We start from the raw sequence: 25,406 nt of genomic DNA, 5'->3' as shown, positions 1-25,406 counted from the left end.
GTTACTACGAATAAGACATATAAGAAAAGAATGTGCATATATAGAGTATAAATTAATTAGACTTAGTTTAAAAAATACTTGACCGTCTAATATTTTTATATAAAAAATATTTTACTAAAATATATTTTTTTATTGATAATATATTGAATATATATTTAATTTTTTTACTATTATACTATTAAAATATATTCTTAGAATACAAATAACCAAATTGACAATAAATATATACATCTGTATTTTAAGAATATATTATCAAAATGATATTAAAAAAATTTTGATACTGACAAAAAAAATTCTAAAAGAAATGAAAAATAAAATAATTTTCGGTTTTAAAATTTAACAAAAACACTCAAACGTAAAAAGTATGATGTTATAATAAACAAAAGACGCTGACCTAACAATCGAAAGTAGTGAAAGAGAAAGAATCCTAAACCCTAATTTCCTTAAATCACATCCTTTACTTTCTTCTTTATTACTTTCCTTATCGAACAATCATAGAAGGTTTTCATTATCACCATCACTATCTCCACTTTTTTTCTTACACCTTCGTCATATCAGTGATACCACCGTGGCTGCAAATTTTCTCAAAGGCTCATCGATCGCATCTTCACTTTCTTTTTTAGAGGCTTATCGATCGCATCCTTGCCTTTTCTCATCCCCCGCTTTCTTACGAGTTCGTTCTATATACAAGAGATAGTACGCCTTTCTGTTCAACAATTCTTTTTCCGAATTATACCTTCAAATCTCACTCAGACACCACTGATTTATCTTCTTCAACTACAAAATCTACAAAAGCAAAGATACGAAAAGAGTTTTAGATTGAAAAAAGAAAGAAAGTTATTAAACCTCATTATTAGCGATAAATGAACGGTTATAAAAAGAATTTTGGATAAAAAAAAATGCCATTGAAATTCTCTGTCACTATCATTAAAATTTTTTTGTTCATTATGACATCATATATTTATGTTTAGATATTTTTATCAAATTTTAAATTTTTTTAAATTATTTTATCTTTTACATCTTTTAAAATCTTTTTTTATCAACACAAAAATTTTTCGAATACAGTTTTAATAGTTTACCCTTATTTTAAGTATGACTAGTGCATTACCCGATGTACCGATTAAGTTTGGAGATGCCTAATACACAATTATTGAATAACATTTATCTTGAATAATCCGTGGTATAATTTAATTATTGAATTGAATTAGGTGTCGGGTATAGAGTGGTTGCTTATGTCACGAGCTTGGGTTTCCTGCTCTCTTCCTCGGGTTCCCTTTCCCTCCCTTCCCTCATTGGCCTTTAACTTCTTTCAACATTCATTCATTCATTCAACGTATTCAATTTTTCAACCTCATTTATTATACTCTCTTCACTCTCCACTCTCCACTCTTCTTCTTCTTTTTCTTTATCCTCATCCTTCTATTCTCTTCTTTCTCTTCCTTTGAACCAACACCCTTAGCTTGCTTTTATCCGTTCCTCTTTTTTCATCAGTTTAACACTTTCCTCACTCAAAATTCAAAAAGAAACCAAAAAGAAATTAAACACAAAAACATCTTTATTCTTATATATATTCCCTTCCTTTACATATATACTCTTCACACATATAAACACTTTCTTTTTCTTACTCTTTTCGTGTGTGTGAGTGAACAACATGGGACTCTCCGAGAAGGCGGCGCAAGTAGACGGAGGATTCGACTCAGATCACAGTAACAGAAAATGGGTCATCGCTGGAATCTCTTTGCGTGCACCATTGAAACCAATAAACACCACTACCCTTGACATTGACAGGGATCAGAAAGAAGAAGAAGCAGAGACAGGAGCAGAAGCAGAGGATGCTGAGTGTACAACAACCCCAACAAGTGTTGAATCAAGAATCCCAAGAATATTAACGTGCCCACCTGCTCCAAAGAAGAAGCGAAAACCTTCTTCAAAGTGCAATAATTTCCGTGGTGTTGGTGTTATCAGAGAGTTCTTCAACCCACCTGACTTAGAAACCGTCTTCATCCGCCATGTTAGTTGAGAATTAAAATCATCAATCTTAGACCTACCTACCTAGCATTTCATTCTGTTATGTCTACCTTACTTCTCCTTAGTCCTAACTAGAGGATCGGAGATTAGGACTATTCTGTATAGGGAAAACAAATTAATTAATAAAAATTGTATCTTAATTAACTGTTGCTAGTTTTATTTCTTTACCATAGCGATTTATGGAGATTGTATTCAACTTTCAACCTAGTATCCATATCCATGTATGGATGACTATGATGTGTGACTACTGTTCACAAACACGCGTACAATAAAAAATAAAAAATAGAGACATGATGAGAGATACGAAGTCAAATATAAGAGAAGAATGTGATCCAAAACTTGCAAGTTGGGAGGTACAATCCTTTTCAAAAGAGTTAGGCAGATGCTGCACGGTTCCTATCTCATTCTTCACTCTCATCCATCATAAGCCCCACCCTAACTCCTATTTTCATATTCTTTTTCACAAATTTCACTATTTAATATTTTATCTCTTATAATTTATTTAATATTAATTATTATTTTACGATAAATCGATAAAATATATATTTTTCCTGTTTACAATTTTTTTAAGAATATCTATATGATTTAATTTTATTCAATTTTTTTCTTAATATATATTTTTTATTTGTGTTAAAATTACTTTTATATAAATTTTATTTTATTCCTAATATTTTAGATAGAATTAATATTTAAAAATAATTTTAGTATAAATTAAAAATATAAAAAAATAAACTTCAAAAGACAAAAATAACATACTTTATGCATGATCTTGTTGTTTTGACTAAAATTACTCGTCCTAGTATTATACATTCATGATCTTTTGCGTACCAGTTCAAACATTAAAGTAAATGACTTTTTTTTTTTACCTAAATATTTAGGTTAAGGCGACTTTACGTGAAGTTGATACTTGAGAGTCGTTAGATGATTTGATTGATTTGACTAAATTTTCATCCAACGACTCTCAGCTATTAACTTCACACGAAGTCGACTGCACCTGAATTTTCACATTTTTTACCCATTTAGATAATCAATTAGAAGTGAAGTGAATTCTAACCAACTAGTTAAAAAATAAGTTTATTATACAATAAAATAAAAAAATAACTCTCCACTATCTTATTTTTTTAAATTTTAAAATAAAAAAATTAATTTATACTATAATTGGCTCTCTATTTTTTTTTACTAGTTAGGGTAGCACATACACGAGAGAATTGCACACAATATGCCCCACATCTCCATATATATGAAAAAAAAAAGTACTTCTTTTGCACAATATTCAATGCAGAGTAAGGTCTAAAATTCCTATCATAAAAAGAAGTTTGCACCAAGTTATTAGTTCAATCCTAGTTAGTTGACTATAGTACTACTACTCTTATAAACATGAACAATTCGATTTGATATGCATAAAAAACCATATTATGTGTCTCTAATGACCCCCACCCACTTGGTGTATCGATAGTGGGGAAGGTACTCTATAATGCTTTTGTGATATATTATAAGTTAGTTCATGGATGGACTCATATGAATATAGCGACAAAGCACATGTGGAGGGAAAATATTAGAATCCTATGCTAGTTTTGAACGGCCCTCTTTTTCTATCACTTCTCCTCTAAAGCCGAAAGAGTTTCTCATGCCCAATAATTGCCACACTGAAACTCTATCATAATAATTTCCAACTCATTGTTATCTTATCTTCTCGTTATCACCTATTACTACTACTATATATTATATGGAATGTTTATCATCAACTTAAATAGTCATCACTAGTTTACTAATTAAAGTGGGGAATGAGCTAGAAGAAGTTCACCTAATATCTAAAACAATGGTTTCTTGGGATCGGAAAGCATTCATCAAACAGGTCTAAATAAAGAAAAAACTAGAAGATTTTGTTTGGTTTTGTTGAATTATATTTATTATTTATTAGTACTACTATACTTATACTAATCCACAATTCAGTCTCATTTTATATGGAGACCACATGGTCATAACCAAATTTGATTGGTACAAAGACACGCATGATGTGCATTAATTTTAGCAAATTAGTTATTTTTTATCCACTAACTGTTTATTTTAAAGATACCAGAAGATTTGGCTTGGTTGGTGGTTTAAGGACCATGAACTACCTTGTGATTTATAAAAGAAAACTGTATATTAATTATAGTAAAAATAAAATAGAGTTGCACCAATAATGGGGAACATTTGTTTTTTAACCTTTTCCAATTCCGTTAGGTAGCGTTTAGTGGAAAGACAGAGATGGAAAGATTGAGACTGAGATAGAAATTGAAATAAATTTTAATATTCTGTTTGGTGTAAAATAAAAGACAGAAATTAAAACAAGAATAAAACTTTAATTTAATTTGTACAAAGGGTAAAATTGGAATTAATTAATTGAAATGAGGATATTTTATGTATAAAATGTTATTAAAGTTTCGGTCTCCATCTCTACAAATTTTAATTTCCTGAATTCTCATATTTTAGAGATACTGAAATATTGAAATTTTAAAAATAGAGACAGTAATTTTAGTATCAGTATCTGAACCAACAAACATGACACTGAATCTCAATATCTCCGTCTTTGTCTCAGTACCTCAAAACAAACGCTACTTTATGACTGTAGTTTAATACGGGAGAAAACAATTGATATTTATAATTTAAAATCACTTATCATATATTTGTATATTAATATTTATATAATTTAATTTATTTTTACGTATATTATATATTTTTATATATATTTTATATTAATTATTAAATTTAACAACTGATTTTAATGTACACCTAATAAATTATTTTTTTGTACGTTATCTTTCTGAAAATCTTTTCATGTTGCATGGTAGACTCCTAGTTCTCCAAAAACAAATAAATAATTAATAATACTCACGACTCATTCAAAACTAAATATTTTAATTTGAAAAATATATATGCTGTGAGACAATGATCGTTTAAAAAATCTATACCTACATTAACATAAACAATTTATTATTAATAATTTTGATGTATTATTGTTCGTTATTCCATCGTATATTTCGTTTTGTAAGCCCTTTGATTTAAATTAATTTAGTCAAATACTTTTATTGACATAATAATAATAAATTAGTCGGATAATAGACAAAATTGTTCTATTTTACAATAGTCTAAGTTAAAATCATCGGAAAAAAAATAGACGTGGCTAAAATGTATTCTAAACTCTAAATACACATGTAAAAAATATAATAATAGAACTTCTTAAGTTTTTAATATATTTAATATAGTAAAAATTTAAAAAATTATGTTTTTAAAAATTTTTAGTCAGATATACTTTTCAAAGATATTTATATGATGAAATTAATTGAATAATAATTTAAATTTTCGTCTTTGTCAAATAAATGTATCAATATATTAAACCCTTGTACCCTAAACTCAAATTAATTGTACGTGTTCTGATTATAAACACTGCCTGACTGCCACTGCGGTCGTGCATACAAGCTACTAACAATGGAAAAGGGCTCCCTACATATATAAATTAAAGAACCAGTATATATATATATATATATATATATATATATATATATATATATCCAATTTAGCAAATGATTTAATGTTGTACTCATTAAAAATAAATTTCGTACTACAAAATATTAAAATTTAAAATTTTGTTGATTTTTGAATAAAATCTTTAAATTATTCTACTCTTTATTTTTAATTTTTAAAACTCCTACCATCACCACCATGCCTCCTGATTTCAGAGTATTTAAAGACAAAATAATTGCGTAGAAACTCAGAGATCCAGGAATTCACTCTTTTTTGTGACCTGCTCCATTGCCACCTGCGCCCGACAAGTTTGCTTCGTCAGACAGAAGCCAAGTCGATTCCATGCCCACCAAATAGTAGGGACGAGTACGGATCGATTTGGTTTGGATTCAAGGTGAAATTAAAACCGAACTGATCAAAATGTAATTAGTTTGATTTGGTTCGAATTTATAATTTTTTGTGCATGTATCCGAACCAAACTAAATCGATTAAAAACGGATTGATTTGATTCGGTTAATTGGGTACCCAATGACTTTGAAATTCATAAAAAAAATTATTTTAAAAATTCAACAAGTACAATAAACATGTAACATCAATAAAAATGGCTCAGGATTCGGTGGTCCAAAACCTTTGGACCACTTAATGGTCCCATTAGAAAACATATTTTTAAAGTTTTTTTAATAATTGCTACATAGTCCTTGAACTAATTTTAATTACAAATTAACCCAATATATTTTATTTAATTATAAAAATTATTTTTTATTTTATAAATTATTGTTTTATCAATTATCTATTATATTTATTAATAATCAAATACAAAAACAACAACCAATTATATCCTCTATTGATCCTAATAAAGCTTTTGGCCATTCCAATAGATTAAAATATTAAATTTGATCTCGTGACGTTCGTCATGGCTTCCAAATCGTGTTTCCTTGAAATTCAATCGATTGAATTACAGTGTATCACAAAACAATCGATTGAAAATTGTAAAGTAGAATGATTTTCACTTAAACCAATCGATTGTTTATACTTTCCAATCGAATGAATGCCCAAAAATAATTGATTGTTTTTGTTACTCAATTGATTGAATTCACGAAAACAACATGAAGTGATGACATTGAAATTTTAGCCAAATTCAATCGATTGGTAATGTAATCCAATCGATTGGAAGGTAATGAAGTTGAATTTTTTGCCAACTTCAATCGATTGGTAATGCTACCCAATTAAAAGTAAATAATATTTAAACTTTTTTGTTTAACAAAATTAAAATAAAACACAAAAATAAGAATAAATTTGTATAGGAGTACATTCATTATGTTATAATTTTAATAATTAATGTAAATTTTAAAAAATTAAATAAACTTATATTTATTTTGATTATATTCAAAAGTGAATTATATGTATTCTTATAATCAAGAAATATACTTAATTTCTTTTATAATAAGTAAGTTTTTCAATAATTTAATTTATTAAAAAAATTTCATCTTTTTATTTATCCTACAAAATAAAAATTCATATTAATAGTTTTGAATAAGAAAATTAAAATAAAATATAAAAATAAAGCTTGAATAAAAAATATAAAGTTTTCAATCTAAAAATATAAAATAGTTAAAAAATAAAAAAATTATTTAAATATGATTTTTCAAGACACTCTATAACTTAGATGAATAAATATTATTTTTAAAATGAATCATGATATATTGATACAAAACTTATTGTGTGTAAATTTTTTAAAAAATGAATAAACCTCTCTCGTTAATAATAATATTGGAACTTAAATTTGAACGCTAATTGATATTATATATTGTGTAGGTACTTAGAGTATATTAAAAAAGTACGTTAATAATTTGAAGAGAAAATTTATTAGTGTAAATTTTTTTTTTAAATTAATCCTTATTGAACTATTCTACTTTTATTCATTCAAAGCATATCTTAATAAAAATATTTGTAACAATAATTTACATCCAATAAGAATATCTTAACAAGCAGTTACATCATTCTATCATGGGTTAATGCAAAATTTACAGAACGTGAGTACGTGATTAAGTATGTTGTTTTAGATTATAAACATAGGGGTAAAATAGGAAAAAATATTCGACACCAAACCCTCTGTATTCCTAATATAAATTGTTATAAATAAGTATAGTTTCTTAAAATTTTGGGGTGTCCAGGCCACTACTTGCCCCCTCTAGGTTCATCCCTTGTTACTAGCTAATTAATTAATAATAAAAAATAATAACATCTATTTATTTTTTAGTATTTCTCAATTTTTGTGAATTAATAAAAGATAAAAAAAATTTTTTTCTTACACAATCAATTTCACAAATAAAGTATCGAAACGAATAATTGCAAAATTAAAGATTCTATTCACTGACCTCGATTTTGTAATCAAAACGATGGTTTATTTTTTGAACACTACAATGAAAAACTTGATTGGACCTTTGCTGATTACTGCAACGGTGATTAACGATGAAGAAATAGTGGATATTAAATAGACGGATAAAAAATTAAAAAAAATTGGATATTGAGTAGATAGATGTTCCAAAGAAAAACAATTAAATTTTTTATAATCAAAGAAAATGATACACGATTTTAATGGTGGGATTGAATAATTAGTGATGGATTATTCACCAATTTATAATGTTAATATTAAGGAAAAGATAAGATTACTTTATCTACATCAAAATAAAACAGCAAAAATTGAAGATAGAATTTTAAAGATAAGATAGATGAATAATAAGATAATTTTTAAAAAGATAACAAGATTGAAATAGACGCAGGATACATTTCAATCGATTGGGTAGCATTACCAATCGATTGAAGTTGGCAAAAAATTCAATTTCATCACCTTCCAATCGATTGGATGACATTACCAATCGATTGAATTTGGCTAAAACTTCAATGTCATCACTTTCCAATCGATTGTATTTGGCAAATTCATGTTGTTTTCGTGAATTTAATCGATTGAGTAACAAAAACAATCGATTGTTTTTGGGCATTCATTCGATTGGAAAGTATAAACAATCGATTGGTTTAAGTAAAAACCATTCTACCTAACAATTTCAATCGATTGTTTTGTGATACACTGTAATTCAATCGATTGAGTTACAATTCAATCGATTGTTTTGATAAATCAATCGATTGAATTTCAAGGAAACACGATTTGGAAGCCATGGACGAACGTCACGAGATCAAATTTAATATTTTAATCGATTGGAATGGCCAAAAACTTTATTAGGATCAATAGAGTATATAATTGGTTGTTGTTTTGTATTTGATTATTAATAAATATAATAGATAATTGATAAAATAATAATTTATAAAATAAAAATAATTTTTATAATTAAATAAAATATATGGGGTTAATTTGTAATTAAAATTAGTTCAAAGACTATGTAGCAATTATTAAAAAACTCTAAAAACATGTTTTTTAATGGGACCATTAAGTGGTCCAAAGGTTCTGGGACCACCGAATCCTGAGCCAATAAAAATAATCCAAATATATTAAACACTAAATACATTAAAAACTAAGCTCATTAAAATCCAAGCATATTAATAGTGAATAATCTTTGTCTAATAGAAATACAAAAGTGCAATAGAAATATTAGAAACTAAATACAAAAGTCTAGTGAATAATCTTTCAAAGAAGCTAAAATCAAAACACATTAAAATCTAAACATTATTAGAAGTTAAATACAAAAGTGCAATAGAAATATTTGTCTAGTTTTCAAAGTCTTCACTTCATAATCCTTCATTCTATCAACCAATTAAGCATGTTCAAGAGAGAAATCGTGACCTTCGAAAAATCAGCATATAATTAGCTAATGTTAATATATGAAATTGATTAATTGAAAGTAACTCAACAAACAAATAATTAGTGAAAAATGTTAACCTCAAATTGCTGTAAACAACATCAACTCCAATGACTTGATTAGATATTGTTATAGCTGAAAATTCTGCATTAACAGTAATTAAATTATTATTAAAGACTCAACAATAACAACAATTACATAATGATTTAAAAAATATAATTTAAAAATAGTTACTTAATTCAAATTTTTCTTGATCCTCAAATTCTTACTTTAAATAATGTATCTGCTCTTGCTCTTGAGTCCTCAGCCAATTTTGTGAGCAAATTTAGAGACTCAATAGTAGAAGGACTTAATGAGCTTTTAAATTGGTCAAGCACACGACCACTAGTACTAAATACCGACTCAAATGACACAATAGAGATGGGAATAGCCAACAAATTTCTAACCATGTAAGTAAGAGCATAATACTTCATTGAATTCAATTTCCACCAACGCAAAATGTCAAAACTGGAAATGTTATCCTCCACATCATCTTTCATGTATCTTTTCAACTCATTCCTTTTGATCTCACCTTGCTTTTTTTTAACCCTCAATCTAAACTCATCCTTAAAGTCATCTTCCTCCTCATTTGCATTTTCACCACCAACCCCATGATCATGAGAGGCAATACTAGAATTAAAACTAGTAGAAGAACTACCATCCAAAAGGGGATATATTATGGAATAATACTCAAATAGCTTATGAATGATATCCTTCAATTTTTTCAACATATCTTTGGCTTGATTCAACTTATACACCCGATTAAAACAAAACTCAACATACTCATACTTGTAACGAAAATAAAAAAATAGCCACAAAAAAGTAATTTATGCCATCATTCTCCCAATATTTATCTAGTTTCATTTTCATTTGTGTCGCCATCTTTTACAAACCAACATTATTATTCTTTCTCCACTTATTCAAAGTTTTTTGAATATTACACAATTTATTAAAAAAATTATTACATGTAACATTTAAAGAATCAGAAAAAGTAAGAGTTGCATCATAAAATATTTTCAAGAACTTCACAAACACACATGTCCTTTTTCAATCATTAGCATCAGGAGGTCTTCCTTCAAACTCAAGCGCCAACAATAAAATAAGTCTTGATAACTAAGTCGACTAAAAGTCGATTCAAACTTCTCAGCAACTTCTAACATCAAATAGATAGATTTCAACCTAGTATGCATAACTAACACTACACTAGTCTTACAAGTTATATTAGCCTCTTGAACACACCTCTTAAAAGTTTGCATCCTAGTAGGAGATGACCTAACAAATTTGCATGCAATTCTGTTTTTATTTATTGAGCTATCAATCTCTTTCACACCATCACCGACAATTAGATTTAATATGTGAGCACAACATCTCATATGCATGAATTTTTCATTTAATAATGTTGACCCATTTCAATCACCCATGTCTCTAAATAAATATGAAATTGCAATACCGTTAGCACTAGCATTGTCAATAGTTACACAACATATCCTTCTAATATCCCACTCTTGCAAGCACTGTTCTAAGGCTCTCCCTATAGTCTCACACTTATGATCAGTAATCAAACCAAAATTCAATATTTTTTTATGCAATGTTCAAGGCTCATCAATATAATGCGCAGTCACACACATATAATTCAAATTCTGATTTGAGGTCCAAGTATCGGTAATAAAGAAAACTATTTGACGATTTTTAGATAACAAATTTCTCAACTTCTCTTTCTCATATCTAAACAAAGTTATACAGTCTCTAGCAATTGTCCAACGGGAAGGAACCTTAAACCTAGGTTGTGTTTTACTCATAAATTGTCTAAAACTTTGAGCCTCAACAAATTTAAAAGAAAGTTCATCAACAATTATCATATTTACAAGAGTAAGATGAGTTTCCTCTTGATTAAAATCAACAAGCTTCATAGTAACTGCATTAGGGTCATCCTCAAATTGCCTTCCAAGTGCAATAATTTTTTGTCCCTTTTCAACTTGCTTATGAGAATTTTTAGTGCAAATTCTTAAATATTTATGCAAGTTTGTTGTACCATGATTAGAACTATTGCATGCATATTTTTTTTTACAATAATTGCAGCATGCTTCTTTTTGAGAATTTTTAGAAAAATGAGCACAAATACTAAACTAGGTGCCCTACTGGGTTTACGTTTTATTTTTTTTAGAGGCTCACCAGTAGCTCCAATAGCTTCGGTCTGTGTTTCTGATGAAGGATTTGAGGTAGACAATGGTGGAGGAGCTGAAATTTGCGATGTTCCACCAGAAAGATCATCGTCAATAACAGCGAGAGTGGTTGCACTTGGAGAAGAAGTACTTTCAACAACCATATCACTTTTAGAATTAATTTTCCCAATTTTTGAATCTGCAAAATACATAAAATAAGTACAGATCCATCAAATTTATAAAGATATTCAATATTAATTTTTAGGATATTTATTATTAGCAAAACTCTATATATTATTATTTCATAAAATCAGAGAAGTCATGTATTTTATCTGATCTTGACATTAATTAATTAGTACAAGTATTATAATAAGTTATTAACCAATTAGTACAATTAGAAAACCTTACTACAGAATATTTGTTAATCACTTAATTGATTATACAATTACAACAACACAGGCGATCCTGATCCAACATTGAACCCAGATTATTTATAAACATTACAAGCAATATGTCCCTAAAATAGAAGTGGTGATAGCCTAATCAATTTGGATGTTTAACTCCAAATATATTGAACAACAGAGGACTAAGAATGTACAATTTAAAAAATTGAACAAGAGGATTGCTTCAGAGTGAATAAGAGGATTGAACAACAGGAGACTAAAAATGTATATTTAACTTCAATTTAGGTCTCAAAGAGGATTGATTCAGAGTGATCAAGAGCTTTATTCAACAAGAACTAAGAATGTATAATTTCAAAAATTGAACAGAAAATAAAATAATCAACACTTTAACATATAACATTTCCCAAAAGTTATACGCTAACCTGACTAAGTGACTGGAGAAGACGACGCTGGAGTCTGGAGGAAGCTGGCTGTTGGAGAGGAAACGACTGACCGAAAATGAAGCTGACTATTGGAGAGGAAATCCCGGACGACGATGCTGATGGAGATGCCGACGATGGAGAGGAAGTTGGTTGCTGCGTCGCTGTTGCTACCAGGACGACGATGTGCTTGACGGTCCCACGCGGACAAGATGGAGAAGACGATGCACCTAACGCCTGATGGAGAAGTTAGTTGCGTGAGTAACGGTGAGGTGGGAGGAAGCTCTGTCTCTGCTAGGATTTTTGGGTTTGTTTACTCCATGGGGTGAGAGACTGAGAGCCTAAGAGGGCGCCACTTGTAAAACAGTGTTAGGGTTACGAGTTGGAAAACTCACTAAAAGCCATATATATATATATATATATATATATATATATATATATATATATATATATATATATATATTATTTAATTAATATATGATCGGGTTTACGAGTTGGTTTGGGTTCCCCACCCCCAAAACTGATATCCGAACCAATCATTAACAAAGGTCATCAGTTTAGTCGGGTTACACCTAATTATCCATTGGTTACAGAACCAATTTAATTGATTCGGTTCGAATTTGGATGGATAATCAAGTACTCGCTACCCGTGTTCACCCCTACAAAATGGCATGAAGATACTCCACCGACAGTCCATTTTTCCATTGATCGACAGTGCTGAGTAGAGCTTGGAGTCGTCATTGGAGAGAGCCCATGGCCACCAGGTTTTGTGTGTTGATAGTGGTAATGGCAGTGCAAGTAATAACGGTGGTGCTAATGAAGGATTTTAAAAATTTTGGGATAAAAAAAAAAGAGAGAGATAAAGGTTGGAGATAAAGGTTAGCCACCATTTTTTTACCATCAATAATCATGAAAGGACTGTATCTAGAGAGAAGGAGGTCAAGGTATATTAGTTTTTGCTTGGTATCCACTGGTCAAATTTTTAGTTTTCAGTATTAAACAACTAATTTTTGGTTTAATGCTTGAATCGAATGCAAGTATCGTGATTACAAAAGAAATGATGTTAAGAGAAGGAGTAATAAAGATGCTGTTGATGATGATTGTCGTGATGATGTTAATGTCGTCATGATGGTGGTGGTGGAATAGTAGAAAAGATGGTTAAAGTAGTGGAATGGAGAAATGTAAAAATAAGATATTTGAAAAAAAATAGATAGTGATAGAATTAAAGTTGAAGGTAGAAGATAGAATAAATTAAAAATTTTATTAAAAAGATAAAAATTTAAAATTTGAATATATTTATCATACGGAATCCATCTTCAATAATAAGTACATTAATTTCTTTCTTTAACAAATATTTTTGTTATCATTCATAAAATTTATGAGTATAAATAATTAGTTTTTCTATTTTAAAAGCAATCTAATTAATATGAAAATTATTATTACATTCTTATTAGGTGAGCATTAAAATATATGTCTATTAGTCTATAAGAACAATATAGACCTGTCCAAAAATGACCTTACACAACTTTTTATTTTATTTTATTTTATACTATTAATTTAATTTTAATATATTAACAATGTAAAATATTTTATATAATTATTCAATTATATTTATTATTCTAAATAATCATTTAAAATTATATAATTAAATATATGTATAAAATTGATGGTGCATTAAAATTAAATTTTATTATTAAACCAATACTTTATTTTACTATGACCATTTATTAAACCACCTTTTTTATTTTAAGATTATCAGATCAAGCATACTTTGAACTTATTAATAAATATTTACTAATTATAATAAGAATTTAATTTTGATGTATTGTTAATATAAAGTAATTTTATAAATATATTTAATCACATAATATTATATTAATAAAAAATAATTAATTTTACATTAATTGCATAAATTATTATTTAAAAAAACAAATATAATTAAATATAGTTGTATGTAAAATATTTTTATAGTATATTAAAATTAATTTTTATTATAATAAACTTTCAAATTAAACATAATAAATTCATCTATAAGAGAAGTTTATATATATATATATATATATATATATATATATATATATATATATATAATTCGAAAGCATGCAGAGTGAGAATTTATTTGTAGAGCAATGTTAGGGAACCAAAAGGGTATTAGCAAAAAATCAGTCAAAATATTTTTGGTGAATCTAAAATTTCTACGAGTTAATATATATAGATGTTTCTTCTATTAAGTATCAGAATGTTTCTTTTTCATACTAAATGGATGTTCTTTTATATATTTTTCGAATTTTTTTGTATTGCAAATGTGAATGTGTCTATTTCTTTAAGAATTTCATATTTTTTTTTAAATTTTATAGATAGTTAATTATTTTTGCTAAAATATAATTGGATATTTCTTTTGTTAAGTATTAGGATATTTTTTTCATATTAAATAAATATTTTTTTATATTCTTTTGATAAAATCGTCCTCGAGTATTGCTTCCACGACCTACCAAGGTACGTTTTCACAACACCAACGCGAGGGGCCAAATCGTCAGCGGGTCGAATTGTTGCGTTGTGTATGGAGATTCCGGTATTTTGGTTGGGAATGGTTTTGTCTTGTACAGTAATTGAGTTGAATTGGCCGGTCATAAGAAGGCGGGGGAAGATGTTGCAATTTTGGAAGACTACAGCGGCGTTACCGAAAATAAAATTAACGGTGCCATAAATGTGGCAGTCGTTGTAGAATTGACGCATGAAATGGGCGTAGAGTGTCTTGGTAGCCCTCGAAGCTGCACATGTAGAAGAAGGCTGATAAGTCGGCTCCGCTTCTAAAGGCAATTGCTTGGTGCTTGCTTGGTCGTGCTGTGTTTTGGAATGTTATGTTCACTGCTACAAAATAGAAGCGGAAGCGATCAGAGGAGTGGGTCGCGGTAGAGAGGCGGAGAGGGCTTGACAGTAAGAGAGAGAGGTCTGTGTGTGTGATTGTTAGAGGTGGGTAGATTAATGTGAGAGAGAAGAGGAAGATTTTTATAGGTTTCAATTAGGTTTAGTTAATCAATTTTAAATTTTTTAAATTTTAAATTTAAAAAATTTAAAATTAATTATTAATATAAATTAATGTGGTTTTGTTTAGATTTTGGTTGGTAACTTCTTGGTTCTAAATAGGGGTGGCAAACGGGCCTAAATCCGCCGGGTCGGCCTGCGTAACCCGCCAAAAAAGGCGGGCTAGGCTAAAAAATTGGGACCGCCAAATAGTAAAAGTCCGCCTAACCCGCACCGCTTAAACGGCGAGTTTTGGCGGGGCGGGGCGGGTTTTCCCGCCGGGCTTAGTATTTTTTAGCAAGGGGTATTTTTACAATTTTTTGCCAAAACTCAACTTTTTCCCAACCCAACTTACAAGAGAATGAAGATGAAAATTGAGTGTTTTGGATTATATTTATTTATTTTTTAGAGACAATATTTATAATTATGTTTTGGATAAAAACTTGGTTTATAATTATATTTATTAGATATTTATAATTACAAAGACTTTAATGTTTGTGAATATAAAAATTATAATTTTTTTATACTTTTAGAAATTATAATAGTTAAAAGTAAAAAATATGAGAGATTTTTTTATGCCTTTATATATATTATTTAATAGTTAAAAATAAAAAAAAATATATTTGACGGGCTTAGTCCACCGGCCCACCAGCCCACCGTTAGGCGGGACGGATTAGAATTCTGGGACCGCCTCACTAGTCGAGACGGGACGGGCCAACCCGCCAAAGGCGGACTTCTTGCGGAACGGAGCGGGACGAACTTCCCCGCTTGCCACCCCTAGTTCCAAATACTTTTCCTTATATATACGAATGAAAGGATTCCAATCTAACAAAAGCTTCCGTACTTGGTACAAAATTTATGGATGTACACAGAAGACCCGAAGAAGACAATATTTATTAGAGCGTAGTCCGTAGAGCAGCATGTACACAGTGGACAGTAGTTACTACTTACTTGTTAGGTTATGTCATATGTGTGCGGAGAATGTTTTCAACTTTTCATTATAATTATTTGATGTTTAATTTTTATTTTTTTTGATAAATTTAAATTATTTTAAAAATATTTATTTTTATGTTTTCTAAATTAAATATTATTTTCTTAATTTTGTTGATAATAACTTAGATACTCTAGTAATCAATTATTATTATTATTTCTGCATTCACGTGAATGAATGATCATTTAAATAGCCCCCACCTTCAGATTCACCATCAGAATCAATAACTTTAGGCATATGCATATATGTTATGTTAATCAGTAGATACCACATTATTTTTGCTTCGCTTTAATTATTATTTGTCTTGTGCTGTCATACATATCATGGCATGCAGAGACAGAGAACATATATACATGTGACGACAAAATAATGATTCATCTCCCAATTCGTGTTTGTGTGCTTCTAGTTACCATGATTTACTAAATTTACATGCATGCAACTGTATCTTGCCTCCTAAGTAATTTATCGAATATAGTTCAAGACTTGTTAAGGGTTGAAGTATAACGAGATCGAGATGAATTAATACCCAATTGAGTGTGTGGTACGGTGTTGGGTGCAACAAAATGAAAAGAAAGATTTGCATATGATAGCTGATCTGAAAGCTCATATGAAAAGGTTCGGATTCGAGCTATCATTGAATCGTAAAAGGTGAACACAGGCTTTTTGAATTTACTTTAATTTATAACAAATTTAAAGGAATATGATCGCATCTACCTTTAAGACTACAAATAGTGGGGCTTTTTTATTTTATTAGGTAAAATCAATGACATGGATCAAACAACATACACCTCTTATTTATATATATTTGAGATTAACTTTAACCACAATATTTATGTTACGTTGGGTAATTGGAGGTTAATGGGTTGGACTCGTTGGGTTGGTCCAATCGTATGAGGGAGGAAGCCTTTGAGCGGGTTTGTGCTTTTAGAGACTCCTTCCGACTTGTGAGTGTGAGAGAATGGGGAGTGGTACATGCAAAGACACTCCGATGTCTAAGTTAGCAAGGGTGTGAGCAGGTCTAAAGAATATTGGGACTTAGTGATACCTAAACGGTGTCAGTGTATTTATAGTGGTGAACCAATTACCACCGTTGGAGTAGTGCCCCTTTTTAGGTGGATAACCGTCCCTTTATCTAGGGATTGTTAGGATATGGTTTCTAGAAGTGGGTTGAGAGATTTTAGGGGCAGTTACTTATTTGAATAAGTGTTATCTGCCAGCTATCTCTTGAGCCCGACTTCTTTGGAAAGAAGTCTGTGTTGAGTCCGACCTCTTCTGAAGGGGTCGGTGAATAACGAAGGCCAATCTTTGGATTGGGCCTTTTGGTGTATTTGGACCTGGGTCTTAGTGTTGGGTCAGGATATGAACAGTGCCCCTACTCGAGTTCAATATCTTTTTCTTAAGAGTTGGATTCGAGTATTTGAACTCGGGCTTGTAGGCTCTGTATGATTGGTTTTAGCACATCTTATTTAACCAAAGAATATTTCTTGTCCTAGTTTCGTACAACTCGTTCAATTCGAGTTATTTTGAGGATACATGACTTGTTTTAATACAAATCACCTTTCTGAAACTTATTCTGATTTCTTACGACTTGTTTCAAGTACAAATTGTTTATTTTGAGTCCTTTTAAAGTATCAAATCATCTTTATAACCATCGGACTTCGTTGCTTTATCCATTGTGCCCCTGCTCGAGGTTGAGTTTTATGAAGTCGGACTCGAGCAATCAAGCAGAAAGGATTTTCGAATGAAACCTTTTTTTGTTGAACTCATTCATTCTGAGTTTTTTTTATAAATGACTTGTTTTTTATACAAGTCACTTTTTTGAAGCACAACTCGTTATATATCAAGTTGTTTTGCGCGATTTGTTTTAATACAAATTGCGTAGATCATATGGTTATTTTTTACTTGATTTTGTTCAACTCATGAGTTTGAGTTGTTTTTAAATCATCAAACCGTATTATAATCATTGGACACCAATTTGTACCTTGTTACTTTATCCGAGCGACCGTTGAAAAGGTCAGCTCGTGATTTTTGCGCTTTGTCGAGCATAAATTGGCGCCTTAGGTGAAGGGATTATATACTTATTCCCTCCCCCCTTTCTAGTTTTTACAAGGTTGTCATCCTTGTGTATGATACAACTTGTTTTACCCAAGTTGTTTTTGAGAATAGTTTTCACGTTTCAATTTTGTTCAAAAACGTTTACAATCCTTTCTTTCCTTTTTAACTCGTTTCTATACGAGTTATTTGGTTGAAGGATTTTTGTTTTGATTTTGTTTTAGTGATTTTGATACAAATCACTTTTTAATGCTTTGCTTTAATGATTTGTTTTTATACAAATCACTTTTAAAGTTTTGCTTTTAGGTTGATACGACTTGACACAAGTTCGTTGAAAATATGGTTGACCTTTGGTCCTTTAACAAAGGACTTCAATAACTTTCACATTACTTGATATTGGTCCCTTTAGGTGGGTTTTACCAACTTTCTTTGCTTGCTGCATTGCTAAAATTATTTCAAAGGGATTTGAGCCTTTGTTTGAACCTTTTTCTCAAGATTTTACTGTGTTTTATCCTTCGTCTTTAGGTTTTTGTTAGGCTTGCCTTTATAACCTAGGTCAACTCATCTGTTGTTGAGCCGTGAGGCTTTGGCATGAGCCTTTACTGGGAACCTTAGACTATTAGGATTTAGAGGAGGGATTTTCCATTACTTAGTTCGGACGATCAATTTGACTTATCATTGAATCGTTTTCTTAACTTAGGTTATTTTTGCGATACATTTTGCTCTGCTCAGGGGCTTTTCCGACTTACTAGTCGTATGCCATCTTATTGCCGAGTTCTTATGATCGTCTTTTATAACCTCTTTACACCGACTTGTACCTCGTCGCTTTATCTTGCCAACCTTGTAGGTCGGGCAGCAGATTTTCGCAGTTTTTCGAGCTTAATTCGGTGCGTGTCGTAGAAATACTAATGAAAATTTCTCTTCAAATTGCAAGCATGTCACGACCTTGGGAGCTCAGCTCCATTCAAGTTGGACATTTTGTAGTAACCCCTTTCTTAAGACTTCTAGGGTCCTATCCAGTTTGCTGTCAGTTTTTCTTTGCTCGACCTTTATAGCCCGATATTATTTCCTATCAAGATGAGGTCTTTTGCGGCGAATCTCGTAGCCATACTTTGTCTCAAAAGCTCTTTTCTTATCCGAGTTCAAATTTCTAGAAGGAGGTCAAGCTTTTCTTTTGAATTTTGAATGTTAACTAACTTTTTTATAGAATTTCTTAAAGCCTCTTTTCTTATCTGAGTTTGCTTTTAGATTTTTGGAAGGAGGTCGAATTCTTCTTTTGTGCTCTAGCATCATTGTAGAATGTTGTCTTTGGTTTTTGATGATTTTGGACTTGGCTCTCATAATAAGCCAGTGCCCCTACTCGAGGTCGAGTTTCATGAAGTCGGACTCGAGTATTCAGTCATGCCATTCTTTACTATTTGTTGCTATATGACTTTTACAAGTTATTTTGGACTCTCTTTTTGGGAGGTCGGATAACTTGTTTTATACTTGTTGTGTCAACTTAGTAAGGTCGGATCCTTATCTCTTGGCTTGAGGAGGCATTCTTATAAATCGCCATCCTTTTTTCAATTTGTTTTAAACAAATTGTTGTGAGGTGGGTTTACATCCTCTTTGTGTTGATGTTTGATTATGGTCACGCTGTCCTTAAGTTATATGTGCAATTCATTTTAGGTTTGCCCCTTGCCAGCTTGATTTAGTACAAGTGGCTTAGTGAGGTCGGACCACGATTTGCATTTATAACTTCTTACACCACTTTGGATCTCGTCACTTCAAGTCAGAAAAAGTGTGCATTAGGGAGTAAGGTGTATTTTCTAGATGTAATATCCCTTTTGTTGTAGACATGACACAATCTAGGTAGATTATTTTTGAGTAAGTCAAGTATGTTGTAGTAGTTCTTTTTCAAGTCTTAAGTGACTTTGTTGGGATCTTTTTATTTTGGTGTTGGCTTTTCTTCGTCCGATTTTGGCCCGATGTCATTTTGAATCAAGATGAGGTTGTCAATTGAAAAATTTCTTCGTATGACCTTCTCATGGCCATTTATGCTTGGGATCTGGTTCTCGAAGTCGTACCTCACGAAAGAGGTCGGACTTTTCTCTGTAAGCTTTAAGCCTATCCGACCTTGTTGTAAAGTCGGACTTTTAAAAGAGGTCGGATTTTTCTTTATGAGCTCTCTAAAAGAGGTCGAATTTTGTACAACTTTTTTCGACCTAGTAGACTTCTTTGAAGTTGTTGAGATAGTTATGTGGATTAGTAGATCCATAGTAGGGATCCATGTTGGGATGTTGAAAATTAGTTGGAACCTTTGCACGCATGACCTCTTTAGAACAAATATCATCCCCTCCAATGAAGACCGGACCTTTGTCACCCCGACTTTCTTTGTCTTTTGGATCGGATCCATCTTTATTGGTGTGCAAATGACATCAAATTCCACCACAGGATTATTTCTTTTCATATTCATTGGCAGTGATGTAATTTGTGAGCAACCAACAAAAGATGTGCCATGTGAATTTTTCGTGTTATTCACTGCTCTGTTGTAATTGATATGTGAATCCAATGAATAAAAAACTGGATTCATCAATCCATTGTCGGATTGGGTTGCATTCAAATTAGCTGATGCTGCATTTTTTTGGCATAAATTGAGAAGAAAGTTCTCATTGCTTTTATCAACAATGTTTTCTATTCCTTCTTTAATTACTGACCAATATGAGACATTTTATTTATTTATAAAATCTGTGTATTTGGAAGATGCAACTGCTCCATTATCATGAGTGGGTATCATGATTTTTTTCTGAGGTTGTAAGTCGGCACAAATGTTGTTATCCATTCTATTCCACGAAGAGGTTGGGATCAGTCATGTTCCCTTTTTTCCCTTTCTATTTTTTTATACGTAACTTCTTTTGCCAATTGAATTTTCTGAATTGAAAATTCTTTTATTCAATTGGCTTTCGAGTTCATCTTAGTTCACGTAATTTCTTTTGCCAATTGAATTTTCTGAATTGAAAATTCTTTTATTCAATTGGCTTTCGAGTTCGTCTTGGTTTGCCTTTTACAATGGCCTTGGGATGGTGCTTTCTTCTCTTTTTGTTTGATTTAATCCAATTTAACTGTAGAAGTAGAATCATCATCCCTATTTAATATCCTCTCTCCATTGGGAGAAGTTTTTATGGGATTTCTGGTATCCATAGAAACTGTATTCCAGCTTCTTTTTAACATGCTTGCATCTTATTCATGTCGAGAGGTTGTCCGACCATCTTGTTGATCATCCGCCATTATCAAGGATTGAGCTCCATGTCCCCGGCAACGACGCCAATGTTACGTTGGGTAACCGGAGGTTAATGGGCTGGACTCGTTGGGTTGGCCCAATCGTATGAGGGAGGAAGCCTTTGAGCGGGTTTGCGCCTTTAGAGACTCCTTCCGACTTGTGAGTGTGAGAGAATGGGGGGTGGTACCTGCAAAGACACTCCGATGCCTAAGTTAGCAAGGGTGTGAGCAGATCTAGAGAGTATTGGGACTTAGTGATACCTAAGCGGTGTCAGTGTATTTGTAGTGGTGAACCAATAACCACCGTTGGAGTAGTGCCACCTTTTTAGGTGGATAACCGTCCCTTTATCTAGGGATTGTTGGGATATGACTTCTAGAAGTGGGTTGAGAGATTTTAGGGACAGTTACTTATTTGAATAAGTGTTATCTGCCAGTTATCTCTTGAGCCCGACTTCTTTGGAAAGAAGTCTGTGTTGAGTCCGACCTCTTCTGAAGGAGTCGGTGAATAACGAAGGCCAATCTTTGGATTGGGCCTTTTGGTGTATTTGGACCTGGGCCTTAGTATTGGGTCAGGGTATGAACAATTTATATTGCGTGAAATATGAAATTTTTTAGTTTAGAATCTAAAATTTAGAATTTATAATTTAGAATTTGGGTTTCAAATTTAGGGTTTGAAGTTAGGATTTAAAAATTTGGAATTTGAATTTTAAAATCAATTTAAAATATTTTTTATTTTTAAGGATCTATTTTTTATTTATCATATTGAAATTTTGTTTATTTTGATAAATATATTTCATTCTTTAAATTTGCTATATTTTAATAATATGTGAGAATAAATTTGATTTTGATTTTTTATATGACGTGGATCATAAATAAGTAAATAATTGGTTGCTAATGATAACGAATTTAGTGGTGTACATATAATGGGATTGTTATAATTAATAAAAGAAAGAGATAAAAAAAATAATTTTCTTCAACTAATAATTAGCCAACAAACGAGGGAGTATGAAGAAAATATAGTTTAGGTTATTATTATAGAGGGGGAATTTCTTTTTCCCAAAAAAGAAAGAGATGTAGGTAGAAAAAAATGTTTGCTTAGAGAAACTATTGTGCGTTTGAAAAGCTGGATTTATTTTAAATTCTTCTATTATTATTTAAAAATATGACCAAATGTTTTTTTTAATTATTATTATGGAGACTCTTCTAATGTGGCTCAAGAGTGCTACACATATTACATTACGTAGTATAAAGTATAAACTATTGGTACAGGGGCGTGGAGTGATTATTAAAATTAAAAGCAGTAGATTATCGTCTAAAATTGTTCTGAGTTAGAATTAAGAAGAAAAAATTAGAAGGAAGTGTAGCTGGTATCGTTGACCAAGACATAAGCTAGATTTTGCTTGTCGACAATGCCTAATTGTGGAGACATGGTATCTATGCTTATTTGAATTCGAGCATTTATATGATGTGAGTCCAAGTTTTTGGATCATAACAATAAAACCAAGAAGGATTATTATTGTTGATAAAGATTAAGTTCCAAGATGGTTTCTTGTCGTTTAGTGTTTGGATCCAGAATCTAAGCGGTATCCATTCTCTCTCTCTTTTTCTTTTTTTCCCTAAAAAATTATCACCTACAAATTAATAACGTTGTTATCGTACTCCCTGTTAATGTTGCAAGTGTGAGGAGTGTTGAAGTTAGTCTTATATTACAAAAAGTACGAAAGAGTGAGGAGTTTATAAGATAAGAAACCTATTAACTTGATGCTTTAAAGTTTTGAGTTAAATGTAATATTTTCTCATATTATGTTATCTCACTTGATTCCTCCCCAAAGTCTTCCGATAATCGAGAGCTCTTCACGATTGACGCAACACTCCCTACTTAAGAATGATAATTTCATGACTAAAGTCTTTGAAACAACAATCTTGGTGAGATATAATTCTTTTTCTTTACAGAAATTGCTTGGTTCTGTATCAATATTGCTTACAGCTCCCCATTATTAATAGCATTTTTTATGAAAAAATAATGATATTGATTACTCATAATATAAAATACCCATCTTTTTTTTATGGAATGATTCCGACAAGACTGCCAAATCAGCAGCAATCACCCATCATTGAAGACGACACAACACACGCACACTAACACTGCCTAGGACTGGAAAAAAAAAATTTGAAATTTTTGTATTTCTTTTCTAATAAGCAAGTTACTTTCAGTTTGTCAAATTAATTATCGTCTTGAAATTTTAGCATAATTCATTTTCTAACACTTGATTTCTTTTTTTAAATTGAGTTATTTTTTATTGAAATTCCACTTTCTTTTTAATTACATAAATTAATAACAAAATTTACATTTGGGAGGTGGCTTTGCTTTTTTTGGTCATACACACTCACTCACTCACACATACTAAAGATTCCATCACTACCCAGCTATAGCTGGGATTCAAACTTGGGATGTGGCTTCTATGAGGCCAACACATAGGCCTCTGCCACCATTTGGGAAGTGGGTTACTATCATCGTTTATGCTATTTAGGGCTTTTATTTGTTTTAAGTTAAGTTAAATTCAATATGGCCCAAAATGAATTTTGTCTGGGTCTATGTTTCATGTATGATCAAACCCGATGCAGCAAAAAAAAAAAAACTACAAAAGCAGCAGCAAATTGAAGATGGAATGGAAGACTACTTCAAAGAAAAAACAAAGAAAAAATAAAAACCCGAAAAAGAAAAATTTAGAGAGGAAGAAATGGAAGATAACATAACAAGATGATTCCTAGGTCATGGAAGTCATCGTTACTGTTACACAGTATCAACATATAGTCTAAACCTCTTAAAAAAGTTGTATAATTTTGTTTTGGAATATTTTTATAAATCCAATACTAAAACTCGGATTCAAGAGCATAAAAAGTTTTAAAAAATCGGTTTGATGAGTAAGTATTTTTTTGGATTTCAAAAAATATATTATAAAAAAATATTAATTTCTCATAACTCATTTTAATACTTAATAATTCAATTTTATGAGGTTAATTATTATCTTGTAACCATTATTCTACTATTAAAAGAGAATATTATAATATTGATTATATATATATGGGTCTAAGAATATTATATGATGAGACGACAATAAGACATCAAACATTTTATGACGAGAGTAGCTCATGAAAAGAATAACTCACATAAGAAAACTCATAAAATCACAACCTCACAATATATGCACTATTTTAAATATATACATTCAAGTATGATCTCTATTTTAATTTTTTTTGTGATCTATGCTAAGTTGAGCATCGAAATTTTGCAGGAACTACTCCTACTATTAAAAATAACAAACTTAAAACATTACGATATTAGAATAGGAGAATAACGACAATATTGTGTCTCTAATTTATTCTCTACAATTTTATTCAGATAACTCATAAATCGGGAAGAGCAAAAATAAGTTTGCCGTCAATTAGAAGCGTATGTTTAATTTAAAGTTTGATATAGTATCTATGTTGAATGTAAAATGTTATTTATATGTAGCAAAGAATATTTATTGTGCTCCATTTCTTATATATCAATGAAATCGGGAAAAAAATTTATAGAACTTTAATTGGTCACATTAACACTGTATTACCAATTGTGAGACAGCAGTTTATCCAAAAACTAAAAGGTGTCGTATTTTTTAAAATAAACGACTTCATTAATAATTTAAAAAAATAAAATTTAT

The 25,406-nt window shown here is 30.5% G+C and overlaps 1 protein-coding gene across 1 annotated transcript; it reads left to right on the top strand.

Annotated features, from left to right (window-relative positions):
• Positions 1–1,284: 1,284 nt before the first annotated feature.
• LOC112791751 (cyclin-dependent protein kinase inhibitor SMR6) lies at positions 1,285–2,172 on the top strand. Its single transcript, XM_025834703.3, has one exon. The coding sequence runs from the start codon at positions 1,652–1,654 to the stop codon at positions 2,018–2,020; it is 369 nt and encodes a 122-aa protein (XP_025690488.1). The 5' UTR covers positions 1,285–1,651; the 3' UTR covers positions 2,021–2,172.
• Positions 2,173–25,406: the final 23,234 nt, after the last annotated feature.

Source organism: Arachis hypogaea, chromosome 3, assembly GCF_003086295.3.
Source record: "Arachis hypogaea cultivar Tifrunner chromosome 3, arahy.Tifrunner.gnm2.J5K5, whole genome shotgun sequence".
Taxonomy (NCBI): Eukaryota; Viridiplantae; Streptophyta; class Magnoliopsida; order Fabales; family Fabaceae; genus Arachis; species Arachis hypogaea.
This window is presented reverse-complemented; position numbering and strand designations above follow the sequence as displayed.